Source organism: Meriones unguiculatus (assembly GCF_030254825.1).
Source record: "Meriones unguiculatus strain TT.TT164.6M chromosome 13 unlocalized genomic scaffold, Bangor_MerUng_6.1 Chr13_unordered_Scaffold_33, whole genome shotgun sequence".
NCBI classification, from domain to species: Eukaryota; Metazoa; Chordata; class Mammalia; order Rodentia; family Muridae; genus Meriones; species Meriones unguiculatus.
The window spans coordinates 1,576,775-1,592,350 of NW_026843645.1; the positions used below are offsets into that span (position 1 = coordinate 1,576,775).

At 35.9% G+C, this 15,576-nt stretch overlaps 1 protein-coding gene across 1 annotated transcript in view; it reads right to left on the bottom strand.

The window, feature by feature from the left end:
- Window positions 1–5,676: 5,676 nt before the first annotated feature.
- Window positions 5,677–15,576, bottom strand: part of LOC132650753 (zinc finger protein 431-like) — a 35,714-nt gene continuing 25,814 nt past the window's right edge. Inside the window, exons 5-7 of the mRNA XM_060376080.1 lie at window positions 8,715–8,829; window positions 8,465–8,525; window positions 5,677–6,847 (exon numbers count right to left, since the gene is read on the bottom strand). Of these exons, the coding sequence (XP_060232063.1) occupies window positions 5,677–6,847; window positions 8,465–8,525; window positions 8,715–8,829 (1,347 nt within the window). The remainder of the gene's footprint in view (window positions 6,848–8,464; window positions 8,526–8,714; window positions 8,830–15,576) is intronic.

Genomic DNA, 15,576 nt, shown 5'->3' on the forward strand with positions numbered 1-15,576 from the left:
ATCAGAAATAAAAAGGCACTTTTGGCTCGAAGTCATGTGGAAATATGTGTAAAATTTTTAAAATTGACAGAAATGACACTGAGATGTTTAATTGTGATCACAAGTTCTTAACTGAAAATGAAGTAAATGAGGCCATGAAACTAGACTGCACAGGAGGCAATGCCATCTGGTAATCATGACGTCTGATCTATGAGGGGGATGTTTCAATGCTACTTTTCTCACTTACACAAAGGACAGAGAGCACAAATTCAGAAAAGTTCTAGCATCCCTGTGTATACTATCCCTCAGGAAAAAAATCTATAACTTTAAATATAGTTTTCATTTTGAAATCATTTTGATACATGATATTTCTACATAGCCATGGCTGTTTTAGAACTGTCCATGGAGCTGGGCATGGTGGGACACACCTGTAATCCCAGCACTCAAGGAAGAAGAGGCAGACAGATTTATGTGATTTTGAGGATGCCTGGGACTACAAAGTGAGTTCAGAACAGGCAAAGCTACACAACAAAGTTGTGTCTCAAAAACAAACAAACAAAAACAGAGAACACACTCTGTGGAACAATCTGGCCTCAGTCTCAGAGATCAGCCTGCCACTGAATCCTAGGTTTAGGATGAGAGGGATGCACGTCTGAGCCAAGCTGTGATTTTTAAGTGGTCTATTCTTGAATGAATGAATTAAAGGATAAAATAAGATGTACAAAAGAACCATTTTAATGAACAGCAATAAGTCTTCAAATTCTACCAAAAAAAATTTCTGTCATCTATAAGTGGCTGCATTGCTTTATTAATTTCATAATTTATAACTGGATATTAGACATATAATATAGGATAATCATACTAAAATCTGTACAGCTAAAGAAGCTAATTAAGAAGGCAGACCCTGGGTAAGATGTTCAATCTTCATTCAGAAAGGCAAACGGGATGGACATCAGAAGACAGAGAAAACAAGGATCTGGACAGGAACCTACCACAGAGGGCCACTGAAAGACTGTATCGAGTAGGGTATCAAAACATATGCTAAGACTTATAACCAACCTTTGGGCAGAGTACAGGTAATCTTATGAAAGAAGGGGAAGATAGAAAGAACTGGAGGGGACAGGAGCTCCACAAGGAGAGAAATAGAAGGAAAAAATCTGGGCACAGGGATCTTTGGAGACTCATACTCCAAACAAGGACCACAAATGGAGATAATATAGTACCACTGACAGATTTAACACATTGCACTTCAGTGTCCAACAGGGTACCCTAGTAATGGGAAAAAAGACTGTCTCTGACCTGAACTGAGGGCCTGGCTCTTTGATCACCTCTGCCTGTGGGGGAACAGCCTTAACAGTCCACAGAGGAAGACAATGAAGACAGTCCGGATGAGACCTGATAGACTAGGTTCAGATGGAAGGAGAGAAGTACCTCCCCTATCAGTGGATTGGGGGAGGGGCATAGGAGAAGAGGGAGAGAGGGTAGGATTGGGAGGGGATGAGGAGGGGTCTATAGCAGAGATACAAAGTGAATGAACTGTAATCAATAAAAATAAAAATAAATTTAAAAATGCTGGAGTGTGTTTGTGTATACATACATGTTATTGTGTATACGTGCTAGTGAGAGTACAAATTATTGCTATTTATTATCTACATCCCATATATAAGTTCCTGACATGGAACACATAGAGTCTTTTGGCCAATGACCACACTGGCCCTTATTTAGCCTGAAAATATATTTATGTATCTGCTAGTGTGTGAATCTGCATATACAGCAGCCCAAATATAGAAACATTAGAAAAATCTGTAGCAGTGACATGGACTACTCAGAGATTGAGCTCAAATCATCAGGCTTAGCAATAACTAATAATTTACCCACTGAGACAATTCTCTGACATTCACTTGCAGTTTTGAGAAAGTCTTATGAACAAGTCTTTACTCCTAAGAAAGAACCAAAACGAACCAAAATGAGACAGGAGTGTATAATTTTCATTTGCAAGTAGCATTTATTATTCAAATCATTTTATATTTTTCCATCCTCAGATGACAATATATTCATAATTTGAATAAAATACAATATTGTACTGATGTAATGTTTCAACTAAGTTTTATGAATCTCAATGAGCTTAGTGGGAAGACTTTGTGTTGTGCAAAACTGACAACATAAACTTGAAGATCATATAAGTATGACTAAAATAAACCCCACAAAGTGTCACACAGTCTTCATATATCTGTCATAGCCTAAGAATGAATAGTCCACTAAACACACAACATGTTTTGAAATAAATCTCATTGCTGTTACATTAATTAGCACCTCTTAGATAAATCTCTAAGAAGGCTAGATAAATCTCTAAGAAAGCTAGATAAATCTCTAGGAAGATGATGGGCACATAAACACACAAAGACAAAGTGTAATCACATAATGGAAATTAAAACAAATTCTTAAACAAATATATGTTTATATATAGTAAATATGGGAACATGTAGAAGCATGGAACTTTAAACAATATATACATATATATACACACACATACTATTAACCATTAATTAAATATTGATATACAAGCAAGGACTAAAAACAAACATCTTAAATAAATTTGTGAAAACATAAAAAAAAAATACCACACATTCTCAGAGACCCTTCTTTTAAAACTATGATCACACACTGCCTGATATAAATAAGCAATGGACCACATAGATGATGGAGATCCCATTCTATACTTTGCACAGAAAAATACCTATTACCAGGTTGAAATGCATTAAAACATGAATAATCACCACAGAAGGAATATCAGAACAACCTAATAAACTTCTGTGAATGGATTTGCTACACATACAGAAAATTCAATCCCTACTCCAATGTTTCAAAATTCAGACCACAATCAGTTGGTGATCTCCTCCATTACATTTAAGGGAACATGGTAAATAATTTACTTCCTGCAAGGTTATGATAAAAACCTTCGAAAAAGTTTATTTTCTTGAAAGTAAATATATTTATTATGTCCCAAATAATCAATTCTTTTGTATAAATAGGGTTCCTTCCTTTTATGAATTCTTTTGTACTTCCTGACATCACAATGATCCATAAAGATTTAACATATTTACAGTACTAGAGACATGGCTTTGCAGTTAAGACAAATTTCATTCCCAGGACCTAGGTTAGGTTTTGAGAACTTTCTATAATTCCTGGTATAAGACAGTCTCGTCTCAAGAAGAGCAGATGAAAAGGTCTGGTCTTCATGGAAACTAGAATGGAGGGACACATAAACACACAAAGACAAAGAGTTATCACATAATGGAATTTAAAACAAATTCTTAAACAAATATATGTTTACTCACGAATGTTTTACTTATATAAGCATTCATTACTGAACTCAGGTGTTGAGGCAACTACAGGCTTACCTACAAATATTTTCTTCATCATGAATTCTTTCATGTAACAGAAATCAAACACATAGGTTTGAAGTCATAGAAATGAATCATTCTCAGTTGGTGGTATCATTTTTGAAATTTTAAGAAATGTATCTCTGTTGGAGAAAGTATGTTATTTGGGGGTGCTTGATAGTTTTCAGCTTTATACTTTCTGTAGTTCCCACTCTCTGCTTCATGCTAAAGGTGGAGGTTGTGAGCTCCAAGTTTCCTACTTTAGCTGCCATGTATGACACTTGTTTTGCCCAATTTAAAGTGATCCCATATCCTCTCTCATATCATAAGGCAAAGTAAACATATTTGGAAGTTGCCTTAGACCTTGTGTTTGGTCACAGAAAATGCACTAATACGCAACATAAATTTTACAACTGGCTGATTTATTTCATGTAATTGAAGTGAATTGTGAAATAAAAATGGATTATCTTATTGTTTCAATTCATATGCCTTCGGTCCATGAATCTTCAATTGGAAACAAAATAAGGATGGATGTCACAAATACATGCATACATTGTTGACACTTGTTAGAATTTTCCTGCAAAATAATCTAGTGTAATTGAATGCAAGTTGGTGGGTCAAAGAACTTAACAAATCTTTTATTCTAATAGATGTTCTACAGAATGAGTTCTTTTAGGTTCTCAAAGACTACCCTGATATGCAAAGGCTTTAAGATGTAGCCCACACAGTAAGGCTTTTACTCTTATATAATGGTAGCATGAAGCAGAAAACCTTACCATACTGACTACATTCATGGGGTTTCTCTGCAGCATGACATTTTCTCATGATTTCAAAGAAAACCCTATGAAAAGGATTTACCACATTGCTTATTCAGAGGGTTTCACTGCAGTGTATGTTCTTTTATGTATTTGGAGATAACTGTATTAAGAAAAGGCATTATCACATTGAAGACATGTGTAAGGTTTCTCTCTACTATCTGCTCATTTGTATACTTGAAGATGATTTTATATGCAAAACATGTAAATGCAAATTGTATGTGGGAAGATGAGAAAGCAATTTGTCCTAAGTATTTCCTTTTAGTTACCAGCATTCATTAATTTATAGGATTTAAGTTCATAGTCCCTAGGAAAGCTGTAGACTTCTCAATAGCTGACCGACTTTAATTACTTAGCTTTTGTTGCCCAAAACATGACTGTTCCATACCATGATTTCTGGACCCCTAACATAATGACTGACCCAAACCACAGATTCTCTTTACTAAAACATAATACCTTTTCCTAACCGCAAAAGAACAAATGGATATGAATGTTTTGACTGTTAAAGCTACATTTTCTGTCAGGTGACTTCCTCAAAGACATAAACAAATCCCATATGCCTAAACCATGACTGATGGAAATAATTCAGTTGTAAAACACTAAAGATGTTTATGATTTTCAAGCTCAGAACCTCTGTAACTTTCTGGCTCATTGGATGGTTAGGCATCACAGTTCAACATTATGTGTCCTTCATCAAACTGGATGACAATATTTTCTTTTCATCTGTATTGACCTGTTTGAGTTGTATTGGATTCAGTGAACAGAAGAACACAAAAGCCTTACCATATTGATTATATTCTCAGATTTTTCTCTCCAATTTGAAACTTTTATGAGGATGTAGAATATAGATATGTGTAACGGTCTCCCATTTTAACACATTCATAAATTTTCAATCTGTATGAATTCTTTCATGATGACAAAGATTATACAAATGTGGAGTAGCTTCACCATGTAAATACACTCAAAGTCTTTCGTTCCAGTATGAATTCTTTCATGATGTTGAAGATGATTGTGAACAGCACATTTTCATTAGATGACAGGCTTTACCACATAAGTTACATTAATAAGGTTTCTCTCAAGTGTGAGGTCTTTTATGTATTAGGAGATGACTGTTACATGCAAAGGCTTTCACACATTGATTACATCCATAAGAGTTCTCTCCAGTGTTAGTTCTTTTTTGTATTAGGAGACTACTGTTACATGCAATGGCTTCACCACCTTAGTTACATTCATAAGGTTTCTCTCTAGTATGCGTTCTTTATGTCATAGGAGATTACTATTACATCAAAATGCTTTATCACATTGGTTTCATTCAAAAAGTTTCTATCCAGTGTGCTTCTTATATGTACATGGAGATTATTATGGCATGCAAACTTTTTCACACATTGGTCATATTCATAGCGTTTCACTTCAATAAGTGTTCTTGTTCAAGATAAGTCTTACATGAAAAGACTTTATGACATTAGTTATATTAATAAGGATTTCTGCAACATGGATTTTTATGTCTTCAGAGAACACTTATCTACGAAGGTTTTACCACATTGGTTACATTCATAAGGTTTCTCTCCAGTGTTTGTTCTTTTATGTATTAGGAATTGACTGTTCTGTGAAAAGGTTTTACCACATTGGTTACATTCATGAGGTTTTTCTCCAGTGTGAGTTCTTTTATGTACTAGGAGATTACTGTTCTGTGCAAAGGCTTTACAACACTGGTTACATTCATAAGGTTTCTCTCCGGTGTGAATTCTTTTATGTACTAGGAGATTCCTGTTCTGTGCAAAGGCTTTACCACATTGGTTACATTCATAAGGTTTCTCTCCGGTGTGAATTCTTTTATGTACTCGTAGATTACTGTTAGATGCAAAGGCTTTACCACATTGGTTACATTCATAAGGTTTCTCTCCTGTGTGAGTTCTTTTATGTCTTTGGAGACTACTGTTATCTGCAAAGGCTTTCCCACATTGATTACATTCATAAGGTTTTTCTCCAGTGTGAGTTCGTTTATGTACTAAAAGTTTACTGTTATATGCAAAGGCTTTACCACATTGGATATATTCATAAAGTTTCTCTCCAGTGTGAGTTAATTTATGTATTAGGAGATGACTGTTACGTACAAAGGCTTTCCCACATTGATTACATTCATAAGGTTTTTCTCCAGTGTGAGTTCCTTTATGTCTTAGGATATCACTGTTAGATGCAGAGGCTTTACCACATCGGTTACATTCATGAAGTTTTTCTCCAGTGTGAGTTCTTTTATGTACTAGGAGATTCCTGTTCTGTGCAAAGGCTTTACCACATTGGTTACATTCATAAGGTTTCTCTCCAGTGTGAATTCTTTTATGTACTCGTAGATTACTGTTAGATGCAAAGGCTTTACCACATTGGTTACATTCATAAGGTTTCTCTCCAGTGTGAGTTCTTTTATGTCTTTGGAGACTACTGTTATCTGCAAAGGCTATAGCACATTGGTCACATTCATAAGGTTTCTCTCCACTGTGAGTTCTTTTATGTTTTTGGAGATCACTGTTCCATGCAAAGGCTTTCCCACATTGATTACATTCATAAGGTTTTTCTCCAGTGTGAGTTCGTTTATGTACTAAAAGTTTACTGTTATATGCAAAGGCTTTACCACATTGGATATATTCATAAGGTTTCTCTCCAGTGTGAGTTCTTTATGTATTAGGAATTGACTGTTACGTACAAAGGCTTTACCACATTAATTACATTCATAAGGTTTTTCTCCAGTGTGAGTTCCTTTATGTCTTAGGAGATCACTGTTAGATGCATAGGCTTTACCACATCGGTTACATTCATGAGGTTTCTCTCCTATATGTATCCTTTTATGTCTTAGGATATGACTTTTATTTGCAAAGGCATTACTATATAGGCTACATTCATAGTGGTCCACACCAGTATGCATACTTTTACATGTCTGGGGACTACTGTGATGTGCAAAGACTTCATATTGAGTATCTTCAGGGAGTTTATCTGCACATTGATTGTTTTCATACCTGCAAAGATAATTGGCACATATGACAGCTTTTCCACATTCATTACACTAATGGATGTTTTTGCCACATGACTTAATTTTGCAGTTTGAATTAAAAGTAAAGAATAATTACATTTTGAATTTTCATCATTATTTTTACATTCACAGTGTTCTCCTCTACTGGTTGTTTTGCTGAGCCAGCAATCAGCTAAGTACTGATGAAATCATAGTGTTGTTAATTCTATGGCTGATCACCTGTCGTATATTTTGTAAACCTTTGCCCTTCCTTACTTATCTATTGGAAATAATAAAGAGCTAACAAGTGATAGCAGGGTGCAAAATGCAGGACAGAACTTCTGAGTGAGAAAGGGTTGCTGGGAAGAAGAAAGCAAATGACACACCATTCACCAGCATGACAGTGAGGTTAACAGATGGACATGACCATGAACAAAGAAATAGAGCTGGCCATGCATCCAGACACTGTGCTAGGTTTGTGTTAGGGAAAAAAAGGTTCAGAATCTGCCCAGTAAATTGCCTAAGCTTTAAAATATTAAAAAGCCTCTGCATCATTATTTGTACTGCTGGAAGCTCTAAATAGCCCATATAAAGCATAATAGGTATCAATTTTTAAACATCTACTCAAAATGGGGACTACTATACCTTTTAGTTGTTCTGGGTGGTACATTGTTTCTTTCAATATACACATATTAAAATGACTTGTACTCATTGTGATATATGATATAATTATTAAAACAATAATAATAAATGACATGGTTCCATGATGCATTCACACATTTGATTTTTGTTCATCACAGACATGTGATATAGGGATTATGGTTTTTCCACAACAACATTCCTGACTCTAAAAAAACTGCCCTTCTCACAAAACTTAGCAACATTACTACAAGTATATGAGTAACCCCATTTTATTATGGATGAGTTGATTAGTATAATCTTTTGGATATACTTTCATCACCTATTTACTGTGAATACATTTAGCAATATCTGAGTTGTAGGATACTAAACAAATTGCAGTTTTACCTCAGCGCTAATGAGTAAACAATTTAAACATTGATCTTGTGTGAGTATTATTTCCTTGCATTCTTTCTTAGAGGAGTGCCTTGCAAACACACATCAAATACCTAACGTGGACGTACATAGTTTAGTAACAAGTTAGTCATCATCAATAAATACACTTAAAACAGATCATTTACACTGTCCCTTCTCTTTCAAACTTCCAGAACATATTAAATTTTTTTTTCAGAACCATATTCATATCAGCTTACAATGAAAATTACCTTGTATGTCTTCTAGAATTTTGACAATGCTCTTCTATATTATGACTTTCCCAATTGTAGCCTAAAATACAGTAACAGAAAATGTATGCTTTATTATTGGAAATAATACAAAGTTTAAGTCGTGATCTATGGTCAATCAAAGATCGATTCATCTAATTCTTCCTCATCCTCAAGAGAAATTACAGAAGCACATCAATAATGAATAGTGTTTCCCCATATTTTAAGAAGTAAAGAAAATTCATTGCCCTACCTATTGCAGTGAGGTTCCTGTAGGTCTCTAGCATCACATCTTTGTAGAGATTCCTTTGGGAAGGATCCAGCAAAGCCCACTCTTCTTGAGTGAAGTTCACATGCACATCATTGTAGGTCAATGCAGTCTAAAATATCCACACACATGTACAACAGAAAGTATGATACTTAGAATACTGGAAATGTATCCTTCTTTTACAATATTTTCAATGTATTCTGGTGGTTCTTCTACTTAGTTTCTGACACACAAGTTGTAATGTGATCACCAACTCTTTTTCGGAGTAAACTCAACAGTGAGGTTCACCCCTCTAATTTCTGCATCCTTTTAGTAGGATATAGGCTTACAAGAGAAATGTCAATTAACAGATAAAGAGAGAGAGAGAGTAAAGAGAAAAACAGTACAGAGCCCACATGAGAAAAATAGTATAAATGATTCCTGACTCTTATAGAATGGGCAGGCTGGGTGTATTATCTGATGACTTTAATTCCAAAATCACTCAGGAAACAGAGGCTGGTGTATTTCACAGAGGTGGACGGTAGACAGCTCTTTGCAATAAATTCCAGGACACTCAGGGGTACATAATAAGATCCTGAACAATATGCAAAAATTAATCAAACAAACAAGATAAAAAACCTTAAAGATCTTTCTCAACTTTTTATAAAGAGTTACACATTCACTCCAGTTCTGCATACATGTCTAGAAACCTGAAGTACCTCATTTTAAACTGTAATATTAATATGATCTTTTTAAAAATGAAATGTATGTTTGAACAATTACAAAAGGAGAGATGAAAATATTAGCAATGTAAATGTTGATCATAAATAAGCAACATGGGTATGGAGGTATGGCTCAGTAGTTAAGAACACTGTCTGTTCTTCCAGAGGACATGGGTTAAATTCCCAGCACACATATGACAGCTAATAGCTGTCTGTAACACAAATATATTCAATAAAATACTCGTAAAACATATGCAAGAATACATCAAAGATATACACGATGAAAAAATTGGCTTAATCATGGGAATACAGGGAGAGTTCAGTATATGAAAATCCATCTGTAATTCACCATATAAACTGACTGAAAGACCAAGATCACATGATCATCTCATTAGATGAAAAAAAAAGGCTTTGACAAAATTCAACAACCCTTCATGTTAAAAGACTTGGAGAAATCAAGCATACAAGGATTCAGGCACACACTTAACATAATAAAGGTAGTAAAAAGCGAACTGAGGGCCAACATCAAATTATTTGGAGAGAAACTTAAAGAAATTCCACTCATATGAGGTACATATCTCCATATCTCTTCAATATACTCCTTAAGTCCTAGCCAAAACAATAAGACAACTGAAGGTTATAAAGGAGATACAAATTTGAAAGGAAGAATTCAAAGTATCACTATTCGTAGATGATTTCTTAGTATACCTAGGTGACCCAAGAAATCCTACCAGGGAATTCAACAGTTGAAATACACTTTCCACAAAGTGGCTGGGAGCACAACTAAAATTTTCATTATTCCTTCTGTATACAAATAAAAAATGGGCTGAGAATAAAATTTGGGAAACAACACCCTGAACAGTAGCCACAAACAAGATGAAGTGAAAGACCTCTCTGACTAGAATTTGAAGTCTTTAAAGAAAGAAACTGAAGAAATATCAAAAGATGGAAAGATCTCCCAAACTCATGGATATATAGGATTAACATAGAAAAACAGCATTCTTTTTTTAAATATTTTATTAATTACAGTTTATTCACTTTGCATCCGTCCTCCTTCTCCCCTCCCAAATGCTCCCTTTATTCCCTTTCTCTAAAGCAGCATTCTTAAAAATGGAGTCTACAGATTCAATCCATTTCCCAACAACATTCCAACACAGTTCTTTACAGACCTTGAAAGAGCAAACATTAAATTTAAGTGGAAAAATAAAATACCCTTGATAACAGTACAATCCTATAAAATTGGAATGACACAGAAATAAACCCACACCCCTATTGGAACTTTACTTTCAACAAAGAAGCCAAAATTATACAATGGAAAAAAGACAGCATCTTAAACAAATTGTGGTAGATGTCCACACATAGAAAAATGAAAATAGACCCTTTGTATGACCCTGCAGAAACTGAAGTCCAAGGGAATCAAAGACCGTCACATAAACCCAGAGACTCTAAATCATATAGAAGACAAGGTGGAGAAAATTCTGGAACTAATTAACACAGGAGAACAACATCAGCACAGGCTCTGAGATCAACAATAAATGGCATCTCAACCTGAAAAGCTTCTGTACATCAAAGGACACTATCAATAGAACAAAACAGCAGTCAACAGATTGGGAAAATATCTACACCAACCCTACATCAGACAGAAAAGTAATATCCAAAGAACTTAAGAAATTAAACACCAACAAATCAAATAAACCAATTTAAAAATGGGGTTCAGAGCTAAACTGAGAAGTCATAAGAGAGAAAAGTCAAATAGCTGAGAAACACTTAAAGAAAAGATCAAAGTTCTTAGCCATTAGACAAATGGAAATCAAAATGACTCTAAGATTCCATCGTACACCAATGAAGTTGCTAAGATAAAAAAACTCAAGTGACAACACATTCTGGTGAGGATGTAGAGAAAAGGGAACTTTCCTCCAGGTCTGATGGGAGTGCAAACTTGTACTACTTCTCTGGTAATCAAACTGGTGCATTCTCAGAAAATTGGGCATATTTCTACCTCAATACCCATCTATACCACTCCAGGGAATACATCCCAAAGATGTTCCATTATAGAACAAGGACATTTGTTCTACTATGTTCATAGCTGTTTTATTCATAACATCCAGAAAGTGAAGAATGGATAAAGAACTACTAATACATTTACACAATGGAATACACCTCAGTTATTAAAAATAAATCATGGAAATTGCAGGCAAATGGATCAAACTAGAAAAGATCATCCTGAGAGAGGTAACCCAGACACAGAAAGAAACACATTGCTTATAAGCAGATATTAGACCTATAGTACAGCATACGCATTCTACAATCCACACCCAATGAAGCTAAGTAAGAAGAGTCCATGGGAGGTTGGCAGAATATCACTCAGAATAAAAAAAGAGAACAGACAGCAGAAGTAGATGAATAGAGGGAACTGTGCAGAAGTTAGAATGGGGAGGGAAACAAATGTGGGTAGCAGATGTGGGGAGAATTGTAGTAGGACATGAGAGGCCTGAGAACAAGAAGGGTAACTGAGGGGGCTTCTCCTTGGAGTCATTTGACAGGGAAGTTTCATGAGAGGACCTGGGTGTGACTAGGTGTGACTCTAGCTGAGAATCCTAATGGAGGGGCAGGAGAAGAGAGACATGGAAAATTAAGTATGAAGTGACCACCTCTTAGCCAGTCAGGACTAGTGGAGAGAGGGAACAACAACTGGACAACAAAACCCACTATCCAAAAATTACCCTGACTGCAATAAGTTTAGGGATAATGATGGAACAAAGATTGAGGGAATATCCAACCAATAATTGGGCCAACCTGAGACCCACACTACACTAGAGAGCCAGCCAATGAAACTGTAAATGATGCATTGCTGAGCTTGTAGAAAAGAGCCTAATTATGCCTGTTACCTCAGAGGCTCTACCCAATAGCCAATGGAGACAGATGCTGGAACTTGCAACTAAGCATGGGGAGGATTTCTGGGGGTCTTATGGAAGTACTGGGGGAAACATGGAAGAACCCGAAGGGGATAGAAAGCCACAAGAAGACCAACAAAGAAAAGTAACCCAGACCTGGGGGGGGGTTAAGAAAATGAGACATCAACTAAGGAGCATGCATGTTCTAGACCTAGGCTTCTTGAACTTATCTGTACTAAGGGTGGTTGGGTCCATGTGGGTTGAGTGGTAAGTTGAGGGGACTGTTTCTAAAAGGAACTCTACTGCCCGCTTTTAGAAAATCTCCCCCTGTCAAGTGTGCCTTGAATGGCCTTAGTGAATGAGGATATGCTCAGTCCTGATGTGACTTGATGTGCTGCAATGGGGTGATACAGGAAGACTAAGGCTCTATTTTTGTGAGAGGGGAGGAAGAAGGGTGAGGGTGGACTGAGAGCAGAGGAAGGAAGGATCACACTTTGGATGTAAAGTCAAAAAACAAACTAATCTCTCTAAAAAATTTAATACACTCAGAGAGAGAGACAATGGAATTGAAAGGTGATAACGGAGGGGCTGTAGGTGGGACATGAAATAAGCATAATAAATAAAAATGAAAAAGAATAATATTAATACATTCTCTGAAATATCCAGAGGGAAAACTGGCAACATGACCTTGCCCATCAAATTAGAATTCGTCCAAATAAACCTCCAAAACTGTCATCAAATCTTCATATATCTGTCATAGTCTAAGAACACAGTCATATTATACATCTATAACATGCTTTTTTGAAATTAATCTAATTATTGTGTCATTATATAGAATCTGTAGGAAATTCTCTTACAAGGCAGAACTTCAGCACGATGTGACATAAAGAAGTATGTAACTTCAAAAAATACATATATACATACATACATTTTATTAAACATTTTAATGTTAATGTCCAGGAGCAAAGTCACTTTTAGCATACTTTTTTTTCTTCTAACCTGCTACTGTGCTGCTGTGATTGAATCCCCTAACCACCAACATCTCAGGTCATGAATGGGTTTACTTTTTTGGCCCATCATTTTGAAAACTAGGATAAAAACTCAAATTTCAAGAAAACTAAGGCAAAAATCAGGGCAAATATTGTTTCCTGTCTTGCTCTCGTTTCTTCATTGTCTCAGGCTCAGCTAGCTTTTTTATGCAGCCCAGGGCCACTTAATTAGGGATACTGCCATCCTCAATTGAAGAACCTTCTATAGAAATCATCAGTCAATGCAATCTCTCGTTTACATAGAAACCAGCCATTTTCTCATTAGTTTACTTTTTCACCTTATAGCCTGCTCAAAGCTCTGTACCTCCTCTCCTGCTGTTATCATCCCCACCATCATCCTTCACTCCTCCTCCCCTTCTTCTCAGGAAAGGGGAGACTCCCCATAACAAATCTCAGCACATCAAGTTGCATACAGACTAAGTGCATCTTCTTCCACTGAGGCCAGAGAAGGCTTCCAAGCTAGGGCAAAATGATTCATAAGCAGTCAACTGTGTCCATGTCACAGACAGCCCCCATTTCAGATTCTAGGTGACCAACATGAAGACAAAGCTGACCATCAACTAGACATGTGTAAGTGCCTAGGTCCATTCCATGCATGTTCTTTGAATGGTGGCAACCAACAATTTTAGGCTGGCATGCTGTGAACTGAATTTATCATGTAAAAAACCCACAGTATTATGAAACGCAGGATTATGAAGATATATTACGGACACAAAAATATGACTTCTGTACTTACTGTTCAGCAAAAGTAATGAAGATTGTATACAATATGTGTGAAGGAATATAGCAAAAATTCCAAAACATAAGCCCAACAATATACTCAAGTTTTCATCAAGACACCTAAGGAAACTCAACCAAGTAAAAAAGGTAGACCAATGTTTCCTATGATTATATACATATAGAAATTAAATAAACACAAACATCACAACTCCCACAAAAATAACTCAAAGTAACTCCTACACTGTTCAAATTATGCTCTAGGTACTACTGACCTTATTTTCAAACAGAGTCCCCATGACCTGTCTCTCTAAATGGAGGTTACCAAAATGACAGACTATGGCACTGTAGCCCTGCATGGCCCCCTAGTGACTGCAGGCAAATCCAGTCCCACTGATGCCCCTAAACAAAACAATGTTAAATAATAATTTTATAACTGTTTCCTGCCACATCTATTATGTCACAAGCTGTGAAATCTGCCCTAGTTAACTATATAACACAATGTGCATCTGTGACACCGCTGCAGCTCAGAAACTCCTTTTAACCCTGGAATTGAGTTCCTTAAGTCCCAGAAATTTGACCTTCATTTTTTCAAGTTGTCTTCCCACTTCGCACACATAAATAGGCAGCTCATTACATGACTCAAATGAGTAATTTTTAGAACTCAGCTGTGGTACAGGCTTTACCTTAAAATTTTGGGAATTTTAACAAGAGGAAAGCAAAGTCATGCTGCTGGGAAGCAATAGACTGGGATCTAAGAGACCTGTACCAATAAAGCTTGCCTTAGAAATATTTTTCCAAAAGGCTGAAGATGCAGCTGTTCTAGAATTAATATCCACCCCCACAGTGAAAGTACACCATACATAATTAAATGGTTAACTAAAAAATAATCTCTTTAATAGGAGCACGTATCTAGCTCTACTTAATGCTATAAGTGAAGTCAGCCTAAAACTGATTTTGTATTCCATACACACAGTCTTTCTTAAGTCTCTTAATTTTAGGCTTCAGTTTATACATTAAACAATTTTAATATGGACCAGAGATTTCAAGTCTAGCCACTGAAACAAATGGGAGATTTACACAGCAAAGATATTCCTTGAATGATTTAAGTACTCCACTTCCATAATACAGCAGGTCATTATTCAGTGTCAAGGTAGAAGAGAGAGGACTCAGTGGTTTCAAATGTTAAGAAAAGTAGAAGGTAGAAAAAGTGCCAAAACCATACAATGAAAAAAAAAAGACATCTTAACAAATGGTGTTGGACTAACTGGATGTGTACATGTACAAAAATGCAAACAGACAAATACTTATCACCCTGCACAAAACTAAAATACATATGGATCAAAGACCTCAATATAAAAACGGACACACTAAACCTGTTAGAAGAAAAAGTGGGGAAGAGCCTAGAACACATTGGCACAGGAGACAACTTCCTGAACAGAACACCAACAGCACAGGCTCTAAAATCAACAATCAATAAATGGGA